The 22,474-nt window shown below is 40.6% G+C and overlaps 1 protein-coding gene across 1 annotated transcript in view; it reads left to right on the top strand.

Moving 5' to 3' along the window:
• SYT16 (synaptotagmin 16) overlaps nucleotides 1-22,474 on the top strand; it is a 99,538-nt gene that overhangs the window by 59,114 nt on the left and 17,950 nt on the right. Inside the window, exons 2-4 of the mRNA XM_023230076.2 lie at nucleotides 8,263-8,475; nucleotides 13,836-14,092; nucleotides 19,520-19,960. Of these exons, the coding sequence (XP_023085844.1) occupies nucleotides 8,263-8,475; nucleotides 13,836-14,092; nucleotides 19,520-19,960 (911 nt within the window). The remainder of the gene's footprint in view (nucleotides 1-8,262; nucleotides 8,476-13,835; nucleotides 14,093-19,519; nucleotides 19,961-22,474) is intronic.

Here is a 22,474-nt window from a genome sequence, read left to right as displayed (position 1 = left end):
ACACATATATAAAGTAGTAAGAGCAACTGAAGATGAAAAAACAGATGCAACAAATAGAAAACAAACAGCAAAATGACATACCTAAACCCAACAATGTTCATACATTAAATGCAAATTAAATAAATTCTCACTTGAAAGTACAGATTGTCAAACTGAAGAAAAAAGCAAGACCCAACTGTATTATAACTATAAGAAGCATACATTAAATATAAACACAGACGGGTTGAAAATGAAAGGATTAGAAATATGAGTTATGCAAACTGAGAGCATAAGGAAGCTAGTGCAGTTACATTAATATCAGACAAAGTAGACTTGAAGACAAGGAGTATTAGGAAAAAGAAAGAAGTATGTTTTATAGTGGTAAAGTGGTCAGTTCAAGAAGACACAAAATTGTAAGTGTGTATGCACCTATTAAGGGCTTAAAAATACATGAAGGAAGAAGTAACAAACTAAAAGAAGAAATAAAATTTCAAAATAAAAGTTAAAGATTTTAACACCTCTTTCTCAGTAGCTGCTAGAGCAATGAAAAGAAAAAAAAAAAAAACCAGCAAGTATATATATAATCTGTGTTCCCTTCTTTCAGAAATTGGATCTCCTCCAATTTCTGCCTGCACTTGCTCACCGTGCCTTCAAATAGTTGACTTAAAAAATGTTGTTGTGAATTTATAATTTTTACTTGTAGAGGGGTTAGTTTGAATCACTCTGCCATTATCAGAACTGGAATTTTCAATATTGTAACTTGTTTCCTAGTATAGTGCTTTGTAGGTTACTAATTGTAATGGATGATTTTCTGTTTGACTCACTCATATTTAACTATTACGAGTGCCATCGCTTTGTTCATATGTGAAATGGAGTTGTCAAAACATCTCGTACAAGGTTTGGGTGACAAAACAGATATTTGCAGGAGGACCAGATGTTGATCTTTTTTCTGCCACTTACTAGCTATTTGATTGTACTCAAGTCTTTTAAGTGGCCTCAGCCTTAGTTTCTCTATTTGAGGTGGGGATGAGGGAGAATGAGGGAGTTGGTTTACATCAACGTTTTTAAAACTTAATGTGTCAGAGGCTTCCTTCTCCCCCCAGCATAATCTTATAAAAATACAAAGCATATTAAAACAAAATAGCCCTGATTGAAAAGAGTACAGAGCCCAACCTGTGTATTGCATCCCTTATACGCCTCCATGTCTACATTGGCATTGAAGCTCCTTTGGGGAACCTTAGACTTCCTCAGGGAATAGTCTCAAAAAAAAAAAAAAAAAAATCAAGACTGGGTAATTTATAAAACTATTTTCCTAACCTGTTTGAGTCTAGGAATGGCCAGATTGTGCTTTTAGAAATGTGGCCATTTTTCCTAGGGACTAATGTGGGCAGTTGTCATTTTTGACCTCCCTTCTGCTTTTTCTTACCCTTATTTCCATCCTTATCCAACCAACATGGGCAGCCATTTGCTGTGGATATTGGAGAAATCTCATATCTAAGGGATTTCCTGAAATTGTAGTTGAAAGTAGCACTCAGGTACTGCACCACTGAGCACAACCCACCCCTACCTGTCTCTACTTCCCATCTATACAGTGTGAGCAGTACTTGCCTCCACCGCATTGCTCTATGTGGGAGGAATTAATAAGCTTGGCGCTGCTCTGATCATTTATATTTTTTTTCTCCATGTCTAAAGTAGCAGCAGACAGGCTCAAGAAATCCTCTCTTTGCATCGCCAGTTGGTAATTTTGCTTCCTTAAAAGAAGCAACAAAATGAGCAGGTGTTGGGCACTTCCCACTTCCAGGCAGTGTTGTTAGCTCCCACAGAGCACTCCACCTCCAGGCTTGGGAAAAAGCATTGTAAGGTAAGGTGGGAAGTACAACCCACACTATCAGCTCTATCTCCTCCTGCCCCAGCCCTCGTTTTTTCCACCCTTCCACTACAACAACCCTAATGGTAAGTTCTCAAAGTCAGACCCTGGGAGAGGGCACATGCTTTCCTTTGCATATAAATGCCAAGCTGGAGAAAAGGATTTCCACAAAGGGCAGTGACATGGTGGGGGATGCTGATGAAGATGATGAAAATAACAATAGTAGTTAAACATTTAAAAAGTGTATCATATGCCAGACATATGCTAAGTGCCTTTATGTGATTTATCTCATTTAGTCTTCTCAACAATTTTAAGAGGTTAAGGGATATAGAAATGAGGACAGTGAAGTTTAGAGAGATTAAAGGAACTTGCTTAGGTCCCAGACTTGCAAATGTAATATCCCAGTTTTAAACTCTGTCAGCGTGGCTTCACATTCTGCGCTCTTAACCACTCTAACCATGGCTGATACTACTCCCAACAGACAGTTTCTGTCATACTAAGACCCCACCATCCTGTCTGTTTGGAAGATAGAGATGGAATTTCCTCTCCCCTCCTTAAACTAGAAAAAAATGATTAAAAATTAGAGAGAGAGGAACACTCTGGCTTCCTTGCAATAGGAACTTGATATTGATAGGTCATTTTTGGATACCTCTTTGACTGTGAAAGTCATGAACTGCCTGCCAGTCCAAGAAGCCCACAGTAGCACCTTGATTGTATGTTCATAAAGGGATGAAGCTGCTGGAGTACATGTATCAGAAAGATTGCGGGAGAGTCAGTCTTCTCTTTGGTGGCAGATGTTTAGATGATATCTGAGATATGTCTGAATTCTGTGATTGAGTGAAATGAACAGTCTTTCAGCTTCAAGGTGTATCCACATTTGTGAAAATTGTGTAACTATTTTTCTGTCACATTAGCAAGATTGGATGAAGGTAAATTAGATAAAAAGATAAAATAAAAATTTCTATTGTCTTATTTCCTTGGTACTTAATTAGAAAGGGATTACAACTTAGTATGTATATGATGCTTCAGAAGATGCTAACTTATTGTTGAAATAAGTGTCACAACTTAGAGGAGACCTTGTGACTTTCAAAGATTAAGTTAAATGAAACCCACATCAGCTATTTAGTTGGTAGCATAGATACATTGAAAGGCAAGTAGCTGGGATCTTGCAAATAGACAAGAGCCAAATTTGAAATGTGAAAACAAACAAACCAACGAACAAACACTGGGGAGAGATTGGAAAACGCTTTGGAAAAACCATTCACTTGGAACATGGTAGACTTTAGATTGGTCCTGGTTTGGTGTGATGGTGGGCAAATCGCTTCAGCTTTTTGGCTTTGGTTTTTCTATATGAAGTAGAGGGAATAGATGCTCATGAAAATCTTTTCCAGCCCAATGTATGTAATTTTATTTTCCTGGTGATAAAACACAGTTGCATCCATTTTGTCCAGAATTTAAGAAGTTTTTTCCATGGGGAAACAGATGGTAGAGGGAGCATAATGGACTATTAATAACATGGACTTCGGAGCAAGACAGCTTGGGTTTGAATCTTGGCCCACTGCTTATAAACTGTTATGACTGTGGCAAGTTATTAACCTCATTGTGCCTTAGTTTCTTCATTCATAGCCTGGGGATAATAATAGTACCTACTTCCTTAGGTTGTTGTGAGGGGTAAATAAGTTAACGTATGTCAAGTAGTAGAACAATGCCTGGCATGTGATAAATGCTGCATAAAGGATTGCTTTTATTACTGTAACAGTGCCACTATTGACTTCTATTGCTGCTCAGTGGCCTTTGCAAGAGATCGCAGGTTTCATTTTTAGACTGAGAATTCCCTGAGGTCCTTGGGGAGTGAGGCTTAGAACAGCACGTGCAGATGTATTTATAATCCCACAAGGAGCAATAAGCCTGTATGCACTCACATCTACACTACTGCCCTTTTCACTGCTCTGTTCTTTCTTTATCCATCACAAAGAAAGCACTCTTGACAGGTGTCAGGGTGGAAGCAGGAGAACTCCCTGAACCTTGCTATGAGGAGTAAGCTAGATAGGGCTCTAGCTTCTTAATGCAATGAAATCTGATGATATGCACCATGGTTAGGGACATAGATGCTACACCTAAGTCCCAACTTTGGTAATTTCTTAAATTTGTTGCCTTATGACAAGTTACTTAACTTTTCTCTGCCTTTTGTGTCTATCTGTATAATCATAATATAATTCCTACTTCATGGAATGGGTAGATGCAAATTCCCAAGAAGGTAGCTGGTTTATATGTTTAGTATATGGGAAATGTTATAAGTACTGTATGATTGTGTATCAGGCAAGGAGAATTTTTGCTCTGTGGATGATCAATGGCTCACTAAAAAATATCAAGAACCAAATGCTAATAAATTAGTTGCAATTATTTTATATATGGAAAGATATCCATGCATTGACTAACTCATTTGAAATGGATGACTTATGACTACTTAAATTTTAAAAATTGACCTAAAAATATAAATTAGAATGGAATCTCAGAGTTGGAAAACACTCCAGTTGTTGTCTAATCCAGACACCCCTCACATGCATGTATCTCCCCAGGTGCTTAGCTGGTCCTGTACTCTAAAGGTGGAAGTAGTTTGATTTTGTTCCTGTTGTCCCTGGATCTCTCCTATTTGCAATGGTCCATCCCATCCGAGAGTGCTATGCCCAGCACATGGAGGCATGAAGAGACTGGTCATTATGGTGGTTTTCTGATGGAATGGTATTTGCATAGCTTATTGGAGTAATACTGGGAAATCTAGTCTCTTCTGACACTTAGGTTTTCAGGTCCTACTGTGGTGTTAGATGCAGCCAATAGAATTAAGTGAGATGACAAAGATGTACTCTTACGTTCCTGGAGAAGCTGCTCCATGAAAGAGAAGATCAGTAAAAACCAAATCGAATGTTGATGCGTGTCGGGGAAGTTTGGAGTTGGAGAATTTTAGAGCTAGAAAAGACCTGGGAGATGATGCAGACCTTTAAAATGATCCAAAAACAAGGCGTAAGACAGGTTAAGAGACTCAGCCACAGGAACTCCACTAGTTAATGTGAGTACAGAGTGAGAGTTCTTTCCACCACCTCTCTCTGATTCTCCAGCACTGTGATTAGAAATGTGGGTGCTAGAGATTGGCTGCTTTAAATCAGATCTTGGTTCTGCTCTTAATTGGCAGTGTGATCTTCTGCCAGCTGTGTACTTCTCTCTGCCTCAATTTTCTTACTTGGAAAAATGGAAATAATCATCAAGGTTTTGTGTGCAAGGCACTTACGACAGTGCCTGACGTATAAGGAGCACTCAGTAAGAGTGTTATTATTGCTAGTCTTCCAGAGAACCCCAGGAATGTCAGCTCTCAGACAAGCCAGAGAATACACGTTTTGACCAGGCTGGTGTTTAAGAGTATTTTCTCTCACTTGAAATATGGCTTTTTATTCCTTCCTGGCTTCTGATTCAGAAGTGATCTTCAGGACCCATCTGTGAATGAACAACCATATTCTTCTCTGGAATCACTATGTGACTTTGGGATATAAAATGATTAAAAATTATTCCCCATTATTTGTGGTTTCCAATTCACAGTCAGCAAATATTTACAGAGTAGTCTGTTGTGTGCCTGGCTTGGAGATAGGGCCTGGATGCAAAGGTGAGCAGTCTGATGTGCTCCTCACCCTCATGGTATATGCAGGTTAGGTGGGGCAATTTGCAGTTAGATAGGTAATGCTGCCATGGCATGGGAGGGAGCACTGACAAGAGAGAACAGAAAATTGTTTTACAGCACATGCAGGGAGCTCTTAACCTGATGTAAGAGGTCAGGGAAGGACTTTCTGGAAGAAGTGATGTCTAAGCTGAGACCTCAGTGATGAGTTAGATTCCTGACAAGTGTATATAGGGGCTGGAGAAGAGTATTCTAAGCACAGGGAACCGTGTGTGTGTGTGTGTGTGTATGTATGTGTGAGTGCATGGATATACACTCAGGCTTAGGAGAACTCTGGGTATTCACCCAGTCATTCAATATTTAACAAGTGTTTATGAACTACTTACTATGCAGCAGGCATTGTTTTACATATTGAGAGACATCAGTTAACAAAATAGGAAATATTCTTATTTTCATGGAAGTGATAGGGGAGAACAGAGAACTACAGCTTAGCACTATGAAGACAACTACTTAAGGGAGGATGTTCAGGGAGGACTGTAGGATGACGTGCCAGTCAAGCTGAGACCTGCGATGTGAAGGAGCCAGACATGTAAACACCTGGCGGAGGCAGAAGGAACGACAAAGTCAAAGAACTCAACAGCAGGAACAATCTCGGCCTGTTGGAGAAACTGAAAGAGGGCCCGTGTGCTGGTATATCAAGGTGTGGGAAAAGTGTATGAATAATTCAAAGAGTGTTTCATTAGGAGGGCTGTTATCAAAAAGATAAAAGACAACGTGTGTTGGTGAGGGTATGGAGAAGAGGGAACTCTAGCACACTGTTGATGGGAATGTACATGGTTGCAGTTGTTATGGAAAACACTATGGAGGTTCCTAAATAAATTAACAATAGGCTGGGCATGGTGGCTCACGCCTGTCATCCCAACACTTTGGAAGGCCCTGGCCAACATGGTGAAACCCTGTCTCTACTTAAAAAAACAAACAAAAAAACCTGGCTATGGTGGTGCATGCCTGTAATCTCAGCTACTCTGGTGGCTGAGGCACGAGAATTGCTTGAACCTAGGAGGCAGAGGTTTCAGTGAGCTGAGATCGGGCCACTGCACTCCAGCCTGGGTGACAGAGTGGGACTCTGTCTCAAAGAAAAGAAAAAAAATGAACAATATACTGCTATATGATCGAGAAGTCCATCTTCTGGGTATACACCTCAGGAGGCGAAATCACTACCTCATAAAGACGTCTGCACTCCTATGCTCACTGCAGCATTATTCACAGTAGCGAAGATAAGGAAACAACCTAAGTGTCCGTCAATGGGCGAACGGATGAAGAAATTGTGATACATAAATATGCCTTAGAAAGGAAGGAGATTTTTATATTGACAATGAAAAAAATATTTAAAAAACGAGATCTGTCATTTGCCCTAACATGGATGGAACTGGAGGACATTATGCTAAATGAAGTAAGCCAGATACAGAAAGAGACATAGTGCATCATTTCACTTATATGTGAAATATAAAAAAAAAAAAAAGTTCAAATATACAGAAACAGAATAAAACAGTTACCAAGGGGCAGGGGGCAGGAGGCAGGAATAGAGATGCATGTCAAAGTATACAAAATGGATATGCAGGATGAGCAAGTCTACAGATCTAACCTACAAGATGTGGATTATAGTGAGTGAAACTGTACGTCATTAGGGACTTTTGTTGAATAAGTAGATTTCAGCTGCTCCTGTTACACAAGAAAGTAACTATGTGAGGTGATACATATGTTAATTTGCTTCACTATAGGAACCATTTTACTATCTGTATGTATCCCATACCATCATGTTGTAAACCTCAAATATATACAACTTATTTTTAAAAATCAACAATTCAAAGGTTGGATTGTTGATGCTGAGAAAGATTCAGAAAATTTCTCAATGGGTTAAAACACACACACACAATGAGTCTCTTTTCTTTTCTTTTCTTTTTTTTTTGAGACGGAGTCTCACTCTGTCACCGAGCCTGGAGTTCAGTGGCACAATCTCATCTCACTGCAACCTCCGCTTCCTGGGTTGAAGTGATTCTCCTGCCTCAGCCTCCCAAGTAGCCAGGATTACAGGCGCCTGACACCACACCTAGCTAATTTTTGTATTTTTTGTAGAGACAGGGTTTCACCATGTTGGCCAGGCTGGTCTTGAACTCCTGACCTCAAGTGATCTGCCCACTTTGGCCTCCCAACGTGCTGGGATTACAGGCATGAGCCACTGCGCCGGGTGGACTCTCTTCAAAACTAGAAAGCTTTTGGAAAATCGTGTTGTAGATATTCCTTCTCCGAAGTAGGGATTGGCTATGTGTGTTTTAATAAATGAGATGAGATGAAGAGCATACATCCCATGGTTGTTGACTAGAACTGCATATAAGGAAATGTGCTGATACACATTCTGTTTCCGGTTATGAACACATTTAAGCAACATAACAAATTAGCAGGGCTGCCTGGCTCAACATGAGAGTTCCTTATGATGACTATGGGTGTCCCAGTGATTTCTGTTGGGTTCTAGCTTTATACCGTATTTCTAATTACCTTCAGGAGCATTCTTTTCTTTGGATTCAAATTTGTGTTGCAGAAGTGTTTTACATTTTTTTCTATCCAGTTTGAGCGTGCCTTTGTTCAAGCTTATTGTCCATGTTCTTCTCTTCTGTTTTCCCGGAGAGTCTATCTCTGTATTCAAGCACATAGGCCACACAGGAGACTCATGGCTCTTGTTTACTCCCAGTCAACAGCTTTGGGGATGACGAAGAGCTGTCCACATCTTCCGACAGTGACGAGGAGGTGATCAAACAATTTGAGATTTCCGTGTCCCGGTCCCAGAGTTTCCGTTCAGTGACATCTGAGAAAGGAAAGCAGACAGGATTGGAGCAGAAACCAAAATTCAGCCGTTTGTTGTTGACACACGGAGAAGATGGCACAGAAGTATCTGCCTGCGAAGGTATTTTTTGCCTGACACCCTTTCTTTAGACTAGGGATGGCCAATGGTAAGAGCACATCCGAGTTATTCAGCCTCTGCACTCTGCATCTGAGAGTCCAGAAAGGAAAAGAAAATGAGACAGGATGCAGCACATGGAGCAAAGGGGCTGCTTTAAACCTCCCAAGGGGACTGCCATGCAGGAGGGTTGAGAGAAGGAATGGATCAGAACTGGGTGGGTCTCGATACTAGGTTGTGGGACCCCTTTCTTTCTTATCGGCCACTTCTTCCTAAATTTAGAATAGTATTTATTGAGCTTAGCAAATCTTGTTCCCTTTTGATAAATACAAAAATTTCATATGCCTGTCCACTGACGTTGAGAGTCTGTGCCATTTCTCCCATTTAGAATCATAAAATAAGTTTTCCACATATCTATATAACTCCAGAAGATATTTTGAAGCCTTTCTTCTAATTAGTTTGCATTATGAAAGCAATGGGTATTTTTATCTTTCAAATAAAAAAAAGTAGTGTAATCGTATTAAATAACCTTTTTCAAACAGCACATGCCCCTGCATCCTTACCCTCAGTCCCTGTAGTTTCTTACACACCCCACCTGCGTGACAATTACTGGGTAAGCACAAAGTCTTATGTCATTCTCCAGCATTATCTTCCTAAATTTACATTTCACAAAGGGGAGGGGATACTCAAAGGTAGGGTGGCCAGCTTGGGATGGTGGGCAGACCTTGTTACAGGTCCTCCTCCCCTCTCTAACATAGACCCAAAGTAACCTGGAGAGAGGATGCAAACAGAACAGTACACTATTTCTTTGTGGTTTCCCAAGCAAAGGTCAAAGTATCTATCTGACTCCTGTATGACCAGAGCCCTGAATAGACACAGCCATCATAACAGGGAAGGGTCTGTGAAGTGTATTTGGTAAAAAAGCAAGAGAAAATGCTCTGCCACCCACCTTCGTGACCTGATCTCAGTTACCTGAGCTCTCTAACCTTTCCTTCTTTCCTTTTGGGAAGGTGGTCAGTCAAATGAGGGCATAGCTGTAGATGTTCCATGTTTTCAAACCCAGACAGACAAAAAGGAGGGTGCAGAAATCGAGAGAAGATAAAAGAGGAGACATTTTGATTTGAGGATGAGCACAGGACATGCAGACAGAATAAAGGATTAAAGAGCTAGAATTAACAAAAAGACCCCTAATTTTCAGCAGGAATAACTTGTTATCTGTCATGTGGTCTGACTTATTGGCATAAACCAACATAATGTATTTTATTGCCATTCTTTTTAGCTCAAGGTAAATTAATAAATAAAGGCCTTATATAACCGAACCACAACATCAGTGGCCGCGGACACTGTCATTTCCCCACCCCCTCTCTTGGCTTTTCTCTTTCTCTGATGTTACATCACAGCATTCCTTTCTCTCCATTGAGAGGGCAAATGTTAGCTAATGAAAGTTAATAGCAGTTGATTCCCTGAGAACAGCTTGTTTAATCCTAAAGCTAATGGCCCCATTTCCCCAAAGCCCAAGTGTCTGGCTTCTGATTTACACAAATGGCTGATATTCTGAGAGTTCTGACAACCATTCTAACCCTTATCCTTCCTGGGATGAGCAACAAATTATCTCTTGTCCTAACTGATAATTCTGAATTTTAGACAGATGGTGATAGAAAAGGTTAAAGAGGAAAAAAAAAAAAATCTACTACATTGAATGAAGTACCTGTAGATTTTGAAGAAAATCAGCAAGATTTTCATAGAAATAGACACATGCCAAATTCTAGGTTACCAGATGCCATGGAAATGTTAACATGGTTTTTATTGCTTGATTTTTTTTTTTGTTCATCTTTATATCAGTGGATTTTTTTCAGTGGTAAAGAATCATGAAAAGATTAAGCATGCAGCCCAGAGAGGAATTTTTTGGTATGCTTGTTCTGTATTTAGCTGTTTTATTCCACTGTAAACCTTGTTTTGTAAGACCAAATGTAGTTGTAGAAACAGTTCTTCCACTTTAAAAATGCATTCAAAAGTGTTGGACAGTGAAATTAAAGGGCCAAATTCAAGTAAAATCTGAAATATGAATGAGCTACTGGTAGGTTGTCTCATATTTCATCTTAAGTGAAATCCTTCATTCTAGATTCTGTGGTGAGGCTATTTGGAACCATGTTCCAGGCAAATTCTCTTTTGTCCTGTGTATCTGATTTAATGTTATTGCACACTAATTGTCACTGGATTCCTGATAATGTTAAAGAGGGTTTTTGGTCTAAGTGATCTGGATTGGAGGCCTGTATGCAAGGTCTTTAGGCATGAAAGGTTAGTTGCAGAATATTAGTCCATTTCCTGGAGCTTTTTTTTTTTTTTTTTTCCTAGCAGTAACCTTATTTTTGCTTATGGAATAGTTATTCTGAGGATGTTTCCTACAAGCTAGATATTATTACCCTGGTGTCCTCAAAACCAGATCATTTGTCTCCAGAATGTGTACTTAGTTTTGTTTGAGATGGTATATCTGTCATGGTTCAATTGGAGAACGAGAACCAGCAGGATTACATGCATACATATACATACAGAATGTACATGTACATATAAACACATGCACATGCAGGGGTATGTGTGTGTGTGTGTGTGTGTGTGTATGTGTGTGTACCCCAAGAGATTCATTGCAAAGAACTGGTTTATATGAAGGTGGTGGCTGGCTAGGTAACAGAAATACACAGCCCCCATATTTGCAGAACAGGTTGCAGAAAGGTAGGGGGAAACTCCAGGCATGAGCTGAAGCTGTAGTTCTTAGGTTAAACTTCTTCTCCAGGGGAACCTCAGTTCTCTTAAGGTCTTTCAGCTGACTGCTTATGTAGGATAATCTCCTTTGCTTTAAGTCAACTGATTATAGGCTTTAATCACATCTATAAAATACCTTCACAGCACTACCTAGATTTAGTGTTTGATTGAATAATTGGCGCCTATAGTCTAACCAAGTTGACACATAAAACTTGCCGTCACAGATGGTAAGCAGAAGTCTTTGTATTTGGGTGGCGATCAGGGAAAGAGGTTTGGGAGTATGAAAAATGTATTTGAATAATGGGGTTTTATTCTATCAAAGTGGGATATGGACTAAGCAAGGGGAAGAATTTCTCTGTTAAAATAAATTTGGTTGATGTGACATAGTTATGGCCTATAATTTCTAAGAAGCCAGGATACATTTCTCTGACAACAGGCAATTACTTTTGTGCGTGTGTTGAAGGTGACATGATCTTCTTTAATTTAAAGGCACGGGAAGGCTGCTTTATGGAAAGGTGAATCACCTTTCCCTTTCCTCCTCCTCGCAACTTGACTTGTACCCCAGATTTGCTTCTCTAATTCATTCCTTGCTTGTCTGTCATGGAAAATGGTTTGTTACGTTAATATCATTCTTATGTTTTTCAGTTATGAATAGCTTTTCAAGGCTTAATGTAGCTTTTGAAAATTCTCTTATTACTGATCTTGGTATTATCACCGTAGGAGTTAAAGTCATGAGACAATTTTATAGGGGTAATTTCTTGGTAAAGTAAAAATTTGTGCTGAAATCCTGCTGGGTTCTACACATGTTGATGGATGACCCACTGTTTAATAGGACATTTTACTGTTCGTATATGTGAGGAATGGGTGTGCTAATTGGAGACTTAGAAGAAAATCCTGCTTTATGTTGTAGGTTTTTGCATGTGGATTTTTCCTTGTTCTGTCATTTTGTGTGGCCTGTTTTTAGTATGTTTGCCAAATAACTAAAAGTCTGGATGTAAAAATGTTGTGATGTCCTATAAAAATGTGTCTAAGGGGTCTGAACTGAATAATTGAGGATAACAAAGAAGATAGGGAACTTTCTCAATGACCTGCTGTGATTTTACAAAACCCCAAATCAGGAGTCTGAAGTTCTGCCCCGAGGATCTGCCTGAAGATGTTTTTATATGGTCTGGTTGATAACATATTTTTAAAGTTTGAATGCTTACTATACATGGGCCATATACTCTGGTGAATCCCTGTCACCAACACTCATACTGCCGCATACCTGGCTGCTTTCAATGTTTATTACCTACCTAGACTTTTAAGTTCTCTGAAGGGTTAGTGATAACCCACTGGCAGATAAAGACTATGCAGTAGATGTATGTGGCTTAGTACCATCCAGGAGCTTACATTCTATTAATAGCTGAGGTATCAGGCTAACGAGGGAAAACAATTGCTACCATACGATGTATATGTAAGAGCTTTATGACATAGACTTTGCCAACCCACTCCCTTGTCCTGTCTAAATCTCTCATTTTCTTTCATCCTGGGATGGGGTCTGCTAGAGGAGAAAAGATGCCAAAGAGATAAGAGATCTTCAATTTCTCTTTGGGCGTGAGAGGCAAATAGTGGGGGCAGCTATTCCTTAAGAAGATCCTGCCAGCTTTTCCTGACCATCTGAGGACAACCTTGACATGTAGGAAGACGAAAGGGGATGAATTGGGGTGAGGAGTGCTGAGAGAGAAAAATGTGGAGACTGAAGGAGGCAGGGAAGGCTCAGGAGTTGTTGGCGCTTTGTATGGGGAGGGAGGACAGGACACAGGGAGGGTTTGAGGGGCACCGTGAGCAGAAATACACAGCTAGCATTTTCATAAATGGGTGAGACAAGAGGAATAAGGCATGGTCACTTGGGAAGCAGTGGAAAATGGGGTTGGATGGGCTGGATGAGGCCAGTTCGGGCCAGGCAGGTAAGCAAGGCTAATATTTATGGAAGGCCTGCTGGCTGCCAGGTGAATATTATTTCATGTGTCCACAGTGATCTTCTGATGGCTTTCATCATTTTTTAGATAAAGAAGCAAAGATTCAGAGAATTTGAATATTGTCCAAATTCTTATGGCAGAGACAGGATTTAAACTCAGATCATATCAATCCAAGACCATGGATCAAGGAGAGAACTTTTTACTTGGTAGGGTCACCGAAGCTTTTTGAGCAGAGGGTAATATAGTAAACACTGCAGAGAAAAGGAAGCATGGTAAGGTTGGGAGACCATATGATCTTCACATTAGATGACTCTTTTTGCTTTCTAGATCCATTGCAGAAGTCTTGTGGTCATTAGCTCCAGCAAAATGCTGTGTCTATTTTATCCTTTTGACAAAAATATACATTCTCTACACTCATATTTAAAAAGTATTAAACCTTCTGATACCCCCCATAATGAGATAATGTTCTTTTTCATTTTATGGATCAAGTTTCTTCACTGTATGGATAGAATTATGTTTCCGCAGGTATTATTGGTATGGGTTCTGTTTTTGCAATCTTGATTATTGTGACTGCAATTACTCAATTTCTCTAGGTAAAAAGGTGTTAAAAATAATGCATTTGAAATAGTTTTCTTATTGCAAATTTAGATTTGGATGGAGCCAGCCAACGGCGTTATTCTGAGAATCTCTCCTATGGTGAAGATGACCACATCCCTGCTCACTCACAGTCCCCATGTGAGAGGGGGGATGCCAAACACCATGGCACATCGCACCAAGAGTCCAATGTGGTCCAAAGCCTCAGGCGCCAATCCACAGAGGGCAGCTTGGAGATGGAGACAGCTTTTAATAGCCGGGGATTTGAAGATTCCTATGCCACTGACAGCTCCTCCATGTGGAGTCCAGAGGCAAGTGATTTGTTTTTCATTCTTTCATTGGTTCCCTTTCCCCTTCCCCTCTTTCCACTATCCTTTCTCCTCATCTCACTAAAAAAAAAAAAAAAAAAAAAAAAATTTCCAGAAAGGAAGCATTACCTTTATCTGCAATAAATTTTTGTTCAGATGACCAAAATCCCAAGCATGTCAATAACAGAATCATAAATATCTCTCAAAATAGAAAAAAAAGGAAGAATGGTTTAAAAAAAAGGAAGAAAAAGAGGAATGGTGACAGAATGGATCCAGGAACAGCCAGGCTTTTCTTTTACATAAAGACTTTTTACAGGCTTAATTTTAAATAATGGAATTTTCAGTTCTTTAGAGAGACTGGTTTATTTACTTCATGGTTTCAATTAAGTGGAGTCTATTTTTATTTAGCCCGAATCTCAAGTTTTGATTATTTGATATGAAAGTTATTTGAAAATTGAACTAAAATGATATGACCTTCCAAGTGAAATTATACAAGGTATGATGATGTGGCTGTTGCACTGTAAATATATTTGTTAGCTTTGAATTTAACTGAAGGCCTAGGAGACAGCATTAATTAGTAATGGCCCTCTGGCCATTGACACTGCTTTTTGTAGTAAATCTCTGATAAAAGATACTTCTTCCAAAGTTCTTTTTCAATTAAAGCTTAGTCCAGAATAAATGTAACAATCGAGAGATATGGCTGGAGGTGATGATGGTAGTAGCTACAATTTATTGAGCAGTAAATATATGCCAGGCATTGTGATAAGGATTTTACCAAATTGTTTCCTTTTACTGGCCCTTATGGTTATTTTTCCATTAGATAGATCCCTCCTATCATGATTCTGTGACTTTGGAAGGCATTAAGGAATGGCGTTTAATACCTAATTTGAAATTAATTTTGATGAAATAAGTCATATATGTATATAAACCTTTAATATAATTTGCAGGGATGAGGGAAGGAGGAGAGAGGTAAATAGATTTTGTTAGCATCCATTTGAGAAAATAAACAGAATGCATCCCTTATTAGGACTTGGAGTGTCACACACACTAAATGCTCAAGGTAAAAAAAAAAAAAAATCACAGAAAACCCTGTTTCCAAGCCTTACTGCTGACACATTGGTGCGTGTAGGTAGTATCTAAGGAGGGGTATGCACACATATACGTGCCCCTGTATTGGTGTCTCTGCTGAGGACCTAAATGGTAGCTCACATATGTGGTTTGTGACTTGTTAAAAAGCAGCACTTCATACAGAGGCACCCAAAGCCATTAACTTTATAAATTTTGTTTAAAAAAAGAAAAAACTCTGCTTACCCGTTAGTTTACTACCAAGCCATATTAAATCCCACACACTAACACTTAAAAAATGCTTTGAATCTCTCACCCAAAAACAAAACAGACTAAACGATTTGCCTGCCTATTGATACTCTGTCTCCTTGGTGATTGTGCCATGAGGCTTGGAAGTGCCTTCTCCAGGTCACCTCCCATTTACCTGCCTGCTGGAGCTTTAATAGAAGACTCGGTATTGAGGGTACTAAATGTTCTCAGACTCCAAAAATACCCAGACATCTCTGTGTGCTCCATTCAACCTCCTATCTATTTTGAGAAAAAACTGTAATTTGGTGCTCCTACAGTAGAACTTCAAATCCAACACGGAGGCAGTTCCCGTAACTGCCTGCTTTGCAGGCTTAGCTTGCCTTTTAAGAATTGATTTATTTGCCTCTTAGCTGTATTGAGAACTCTGTCTTCCCCTGTGTATCTGGCATCAGGAACATATTGTAGGCCTGTTTGCTTTAGGCCACACAGATGACATCAACACTATCTTACTAAAACAGAAAGGCTTTCAATTTGACAGAAAATCTTTAAACATACATGGGTTTTGACAATTTGACACAAGTATTCTCATCTTAAGGAAAAGCCCAGGATATTAGAGCTCAAGGAATCATTTATTTTGTCTCAGAAGGAAACCGGTCGTGCAGTGTGACTACCTGTTAGGCTGATGGATTTTTGAGCTCCACTTTTCTCTGCTGGCAAAGGCCTTTGGCTTTTTCCTGCAGACCCAGGGCTTGGCAGGAAAGACAATGGGAGTGTGGCTGGTGATTTTGAGCACACAGGGAGACAGGTGTCCCACTTTTCATCTCTGCTTTCCACTGATTAATTGGTTGGCCTTGAGAAGTTAATTAAAATCTGCCAAATGGGGATAAGAATGAAGAGATTTTTACCTTGCAGGAAGGTCAGATGGATTAGTGGTGTTAACAGTACCCACATGAGGAGCTCCTTCAGTTGCCTTGTGAGAGGTAAAGTGTATTGAAATAATTAATTGCTATGAAAATACCAACATTCACAAATCTTTTTCTCAAATCAACCCAGGGAGGGGCCACAAAGCCCAGTTTTTATGGGCCACAGCTTGAATTGGCCTATCCAAAGCCCAGCCATTGGCAGGATCTGCGCCTTATTCAGAGGCATTCTTAGGACAGTCAGGAGCTCTACTCAGGACTCTCCTAGAAACCTGCAGGTGCCGTGAGCATTTATCTGAAGAGATAGCCTGATACATAAGTGGAAAGAGTTCCTCATTCACTAAAATATTTTTACCTTGGCATTGGAGTTGACAAAACTAAGAGCTATTAACTAACATTAAGAGCAGGGGCCGCAAAGGATGTAAAAACCACGGAGAGTGTGATTCCAACCCCCACCTTCCGTCTTCTCCCCTCTTCATCTTGTGCTCTCTCTCTCTCTTGTGCGTGCTTTCTCTCTCTCTCTCTCTCTCTCTATATATATATATGTGTGTGTGTATGTGTGTGTGTGTGTATAAATAAAAATTGTTATGCCTGAAGGTTTGCGGAAGAAGAAAGGAGACTGTATGGTTCAAAATAAGGTTTGGGATTTTGGGATTTTGAGTATTGAATACGAGTGAAGGCAGGCCCAGAACTCAAAACTGCCAGGGAATGAGTCCTGGATAATCTTGTCTATGAATATGATCTGGGCTTGTGGGGAAAGAGTGTGTTATTTAGTCTTTCTAAGCTTTAGTTTCTTCCTTCATAAAATGAAGATATTAAAATACCTACCTCATTACATTGATGTAAATATTCAAAAAGATAATGTTTCTTAGTTGGGTTCCTCAAAAAAACAGAGCCTAAGTAAAGGCTTTGTTCCCTACTTTGGGAGTGCAACCCCAGGGAACAAAAGTGCAAGACAAGGGAAGTAAGGCAGGGAAGAAGGGAGATCAAGTATGAGAATACACAGTTGAATTGGCCACCACTCCTTATGGCTAATTGCTTGATCTTGTGTGTCCACACTCCAAGAATCTGTGTGAACTGATAGGACAACTGACTATGGGGCAAAAAGTAGACTTTACATATGTTAGTGTCAAGCAGGATTCTGCAGCTGTCTAAGCCTTGGCGGTCAACAGAAGGACCAATGATAAGAGATGAGAATTATATTGTGTGGGTAGAAGGTAAGACTTTATTGAATTGTTCCAGACTGAAACTACTTAGAGCCCAGATAGGCTGTGCCTTAGGGGAAGATGGAACATGAGGTAAGGCCAAGAAGATCTGAAGTGTTTTAGAGCCCGTTTTTGTAGCCTGTAAAGGATTTGATATGGTATTTGGCATAAGAAACAGCATAGTAGATGTTAGCTATTATTACTTATGGTCAGAAATGCAATACAGAGATGAACAAGAGTAGGCTAAAATAGATGGGAGTTTTAGGAAGACACAAGGGAGTTTGAGAGAAGATTCTGACTTGATTTTTGAGTTGGCCTAAATCCTTGGAGACTTGCTTCTAATATATATACACCAGTCAGTTGTATTCAAAAGTCTCTATAGCAACCACTTTTATCACTTGAAACTAAGTACCTCTGAATAGAAACACTCACGCATGATTGCATGCTCAGAAGAAAGGATATAAGAAGCTTCACTTATTTTACAAGAAATCTAAATTTTCTTGTAGGCTAATTTGAATCTTAAAAGAAAAGGGTATTAGATGTCTACTATCTGTCAAGTCCTCTACCTTTTACAACATCCCTACACAGAAGGTACCATCTCCAGTTTACAATTGAGGAAAATAGAACATGGAAAGGATTAAATAACTTGCCCAGGGTCATAGAGCTAGTAAGTGGTAAGCCTGGGCTTCCTAAGGAAATATGAACCCAGAGAACCATGAATTTTCACTGAGACTGTGTGGGAAAGTTTCATTGATGGATGCATATTTTGAGGCATTTTATTATAATTTGAAATGAGATCTCTAAATTAGCATGGTCTGGTGTTCTATTGCATAAATAAGAACTGGTTTGCAATAAGAATCAGTTCAAAGTTGAGTTACAGGTAAGGATTATGCCTTCAGAGGAAAACAGAATTATTTTTGACATTATTTATAATTTGTTAGTGGGGTGGTTCATTATAGTAAATGCAGTTCAGCTCAGTTTTCCCAGTAAGGTCATCAGATCTGAGTGGCTGCAAGTAAATTGCCGTCCAAGGATGACATTCCGTAAAGAGAGATGTGTGTTTGAGAATAGGTAGCACCAGTCCAGTGGTGGGAATAGATATTGATGCAGTCTGGCCTGAGCCAGGTATTTTCACATCAATGAAAACCTCACAACACACCAGCAAGCAGGCACATTAATGTGCGTTTTTAAGCTTGAATACAGAGAGGCTGGTCTATTTGGCCAGGGTAAAAAAGCTAGTCAGTGCTAGAGTTATGATTTCAATTTAGATGTTCTGGCTCCAGGCTCAGTGTTGCTTTTACTAAAGGGCTGTGGAGGTGTCCTCCTAAACCTTTGTTGCTCAAAGTGTGAGGCGAGGCTAGTAGCATCAACATCCTTTGCACACATCCCAGAAATGGCAGAATCTCAAGCTCTACTCCAGAGCTACTGAGTCAGAATCCTCAGATGATTTAGGTCTACATTAAAGTTTGAGAAGTTCAGCCCTAAACCTTTTCTCCCACATAGACTGAAAATATACTGAAGCATCACCTTCCTGGGACTCCCATCAAAATTCTTGTCTGTAGAAAACTCTTGTCTGTGGAGAACAGGCTCAGGCTCAACCATCTGTATTTAGGGACACAAGGAAAAGTCTCCTATGGACAATTGCCTGTTGACTTAATTTTAGATTTAGCATCTCATTTGGTTTCAATGATCCTGGGCAATTGTGCTTTTTGAGAGGCAGTGTATATGAAAACACTTTGCAAAATATAAAAGCTTTAGTTATCCATTCCAAAAACATTCACGAAGGCGCGCCATATGCTAGGCACTGTGCCGTCAAAGAATTCACAGTTTAATGCAGCGACAGACCAGTAAATAGACCTGTCTGATATAGAGGGAATACACTGGCAGTTAGAAAGCAGGGATTCTGAAGGAGCACAAAGGAGCACCAACTGTCCAAAATGTAATTGGGTATCATCATTTCCGTTTCTAATTGTTTCCTCTGCCTGCAACAGGAACAGGACAGGACCAATTTGCAGGTGCCATCCGGAGTCTCAGAGCCCATCTCAAAGTGTGGTGACCTAGATGTCATCTTTGAATATAGAGCCTCCAGCCAGAAGCTCACAGTGACCATTGTGAGGGCACAGGGCCTCCCAGATAAGGACCGAAGTGGTGTCAACTCCTGGCAAGTTCACGTAGTGCTGCTGCCTGGTAAGAAACAGAGGGGCAGGACGAATATACAGAGAGGGCCCAACCCCATCTTCAAGGAGAAGGTCACCTTCGCCAAGCTGGAGCCCAGAGACGTGGCTACCTGTGCTGTCCGCTTCCGCCTGTACGCTGCCCGGAAGATGACCCGAGAGAGAATGATGGGAGAGAAACTATTCTATCTCAGCCACCTGCACCCAGAAGGGGAAATGAAAGTGACTCTGGTTCTGGAGCCAAGAAGTAATATAAGTGTGAGTATGTTAAATGGTGCTGCTAATGACGTGGTATGTTCGAAGACCTGGGATTATCAGCCCTTGATTTAGTACATTCAGTCTGTGAATTCAGAGACTTGAATTTAATTTTCCCTTTGGCTCTCCTCACCCTTGTAAGCCATGATTTGCACTTCATGGTACAATGGGTCTTTCATGCCTGTCTTCCTGATAACCTGATGGATAAATGCCCTGTCCATTTTAGGACAAGATAGCAGCAGTGTGGTAGAGGGCATGGAAGAAAACAGGGAAGGTGACTTGGCCTTCTGGTTTGTGGATAACTTATCCTACTCCTCCTACCCCCAATCTGCATCATGATGAATCTCAGAGATGGGACTTTCTGGGCAAGGTTCTTCACAGATATGCTGGGGCGGACTGAGATAGCAGCCCAGAACTTCAGCTGCCTCCGAAACCTTTCATTTGTACTACTACAGTCTTCCCTCATACCCCATTTCCCTGCTTGCCCCAGAGTTTCAGGGAAGGGTGTCATAATTTACATGTCTACAGGATGGGCAGCTCACTACTGCTGTGGGTTATATGTCATGTAGTATGCCCATCTCCTTTTACAAAACCCTGTTAACAGATCAGGGAGCTCTCTAGGCTTTGGGGTCAATCAGTCATTCATTCAGAGATGTTTACTGTCAATTATGGTACAGGCAAAGTGGATGCAGGAAAGAACTAAGCAGGCGATGCCTCTGCACTTGGAGAGCTTGCAGTCTAGTGGTGGCCAAGTAGGCAAGGAGAGAGAGTGATAGGCTGCGCTTGTTTAGAGGATCAGAGAAAGTTTCTTTGAGGTAGTGATAAAACACCAGAACTCACAGCATCGAGAGAGCGAGGCTGGTGACGTGAGGAGGATGAGAGTTCCAGACAGAGAGAACAGCACAAGCAAGCAGTCAGGATGTGGGGTAGCCGGGGGAGGAAGGAAGCTTGTCATATCTGAAGAAGAACAAAGGAGACAGAAAGGCCGGACTGTAGTGGTGGCAGGTTCATCTACTTAAATGTCCAATGATGTCTCAAAATTAATGTCTTCAGGCTTGAAATCCTGATTTTTGCCTCCCTAAATCTATTCCACCTGCAGTCTTCCCCATGTTGCTTAAAGGCAGTTTCATTCTTCCAATTGCTGGGTTCAAAAATCTCAGAAGTCATCTGTGACTTTTCTGTTTTCCACCTGAAATCCTATGGGCTCTATCTTCAAGTACAACCAGAACCTGGCTCTCTGCTGGATTACTGAAATAGCTGCTCAGTGGTGGTCTTTCCACTTCTGCTTTTGCCTCTACAGACTCTTCTGGACGTGGGAGCCAGAATGAGCCTTTTAAAGTATAAGCCAGATGATGTCTCATCTCTGCTCAGATCTCCCTTTTTTCTTAATATCTGAGTAAAGCACATCTGAAGTGATGGAGAACAGAATGCACAGGAGATCAGGAGGGATCCTGCATGATAGAGCTGGGGAATGGGGATGATCACACCCATATTTCTGCTTGCTAGGCCCTATGCTGTGTGCTGGGGGCACAGAGTTGAATGGGGAAAATGAGCTAGTGTAAAAGAACTTTGCAGGTGAAAATCTTTCATTTTGTTGAGCATAGGTATGTGCCAGACATTAGGCTATGCACCAGGGACTGAGAGATTTATACGGATTCAGAATTTGATGGGAGAGGCAAGCAGTGAGTGACAGGTGCCACAGCGGGAAGCTTTTATAGAAGCACTGGAGTGGGAGTGAGTCTCACTTAAAAGTAAGCAAATATTTCATTGTTGAATTTTTCTCTTCTAGACAGTAGGGTCTGTAAGACATTTATCACAACCACGTAGCCCTACCGTTTTTCCATAAAGCCTCTGGGGCAGCGGGGCTGGGGGTGGCACTCTGCCGAGATGTCTGTGGTTTGGTAAATAGGATATTTTCCTGCAGATGGGCAGAATATTTGATTCCTTTTATTGGTTCTGATTATTGAGTTTCTGATCAGAAGTTTGAATAAATGATTTTAGACATTGAGAAGAAAGGGTTAAGCCAAATCGAATGCCCTTGTTTCTGGTGGAAGAGACGGTATTTCAGGGGGACAGGATTGCCTGCCCCCACAGGGCTGATTCCTACTCCCGTGCCTTGAGTGACAATCAGTGTCCTGTTCAATTTTGTGCTCCTCCTCCTGATGTGCCTGTGCCTGGTGGGGAAGGGTAGGTGCTCAGGAGAAGCGTGCCCATGAATAAACATGACAGAAAGTGCAAGTTCTCCTGGGATCACTTGGTGCCTGCCAGGTCGCTGAGACCCACAACCCATGTGTTGGCTTTTTTCTCAAACAGTTGTAAAAGTGCTCATTTGTAATGTAAGCTATTTCTTTAAAAGGCAAAATTTGGCACCTGGCATATATTTAACAACCTTAAGCAGTACTAGGAGCCAAATGTTCTATGTGGGGGTAGATGTCCAGTGGTCGTTTCTTTTATAGTCAAGACACAACACCTCCTGTATTGCCATATTCATCAAGGAGCTGCAGAGAACAGAAACAA

The sequence above is a fragment of the Piliocolobus tephrosceles genome, chromosome 6 (genome assembly GCF_002776525.5).
Source record: "Piliocolobus tephrosceles isolate RC106 chromosome 6, ASM277652v3, whole genome shotgun sequence".
Lineage (NCBI taxonomy): Eukaryota > Metazoa > Chordata > Mammalia > Primates > Cercopithecidae > Piliocolobus > Piliocolobus tephrosceles.
Note: the sequence above shows the minus strand (reverse complement) of the source record. Positions and strands in the feature narration are given on the sequence as shown.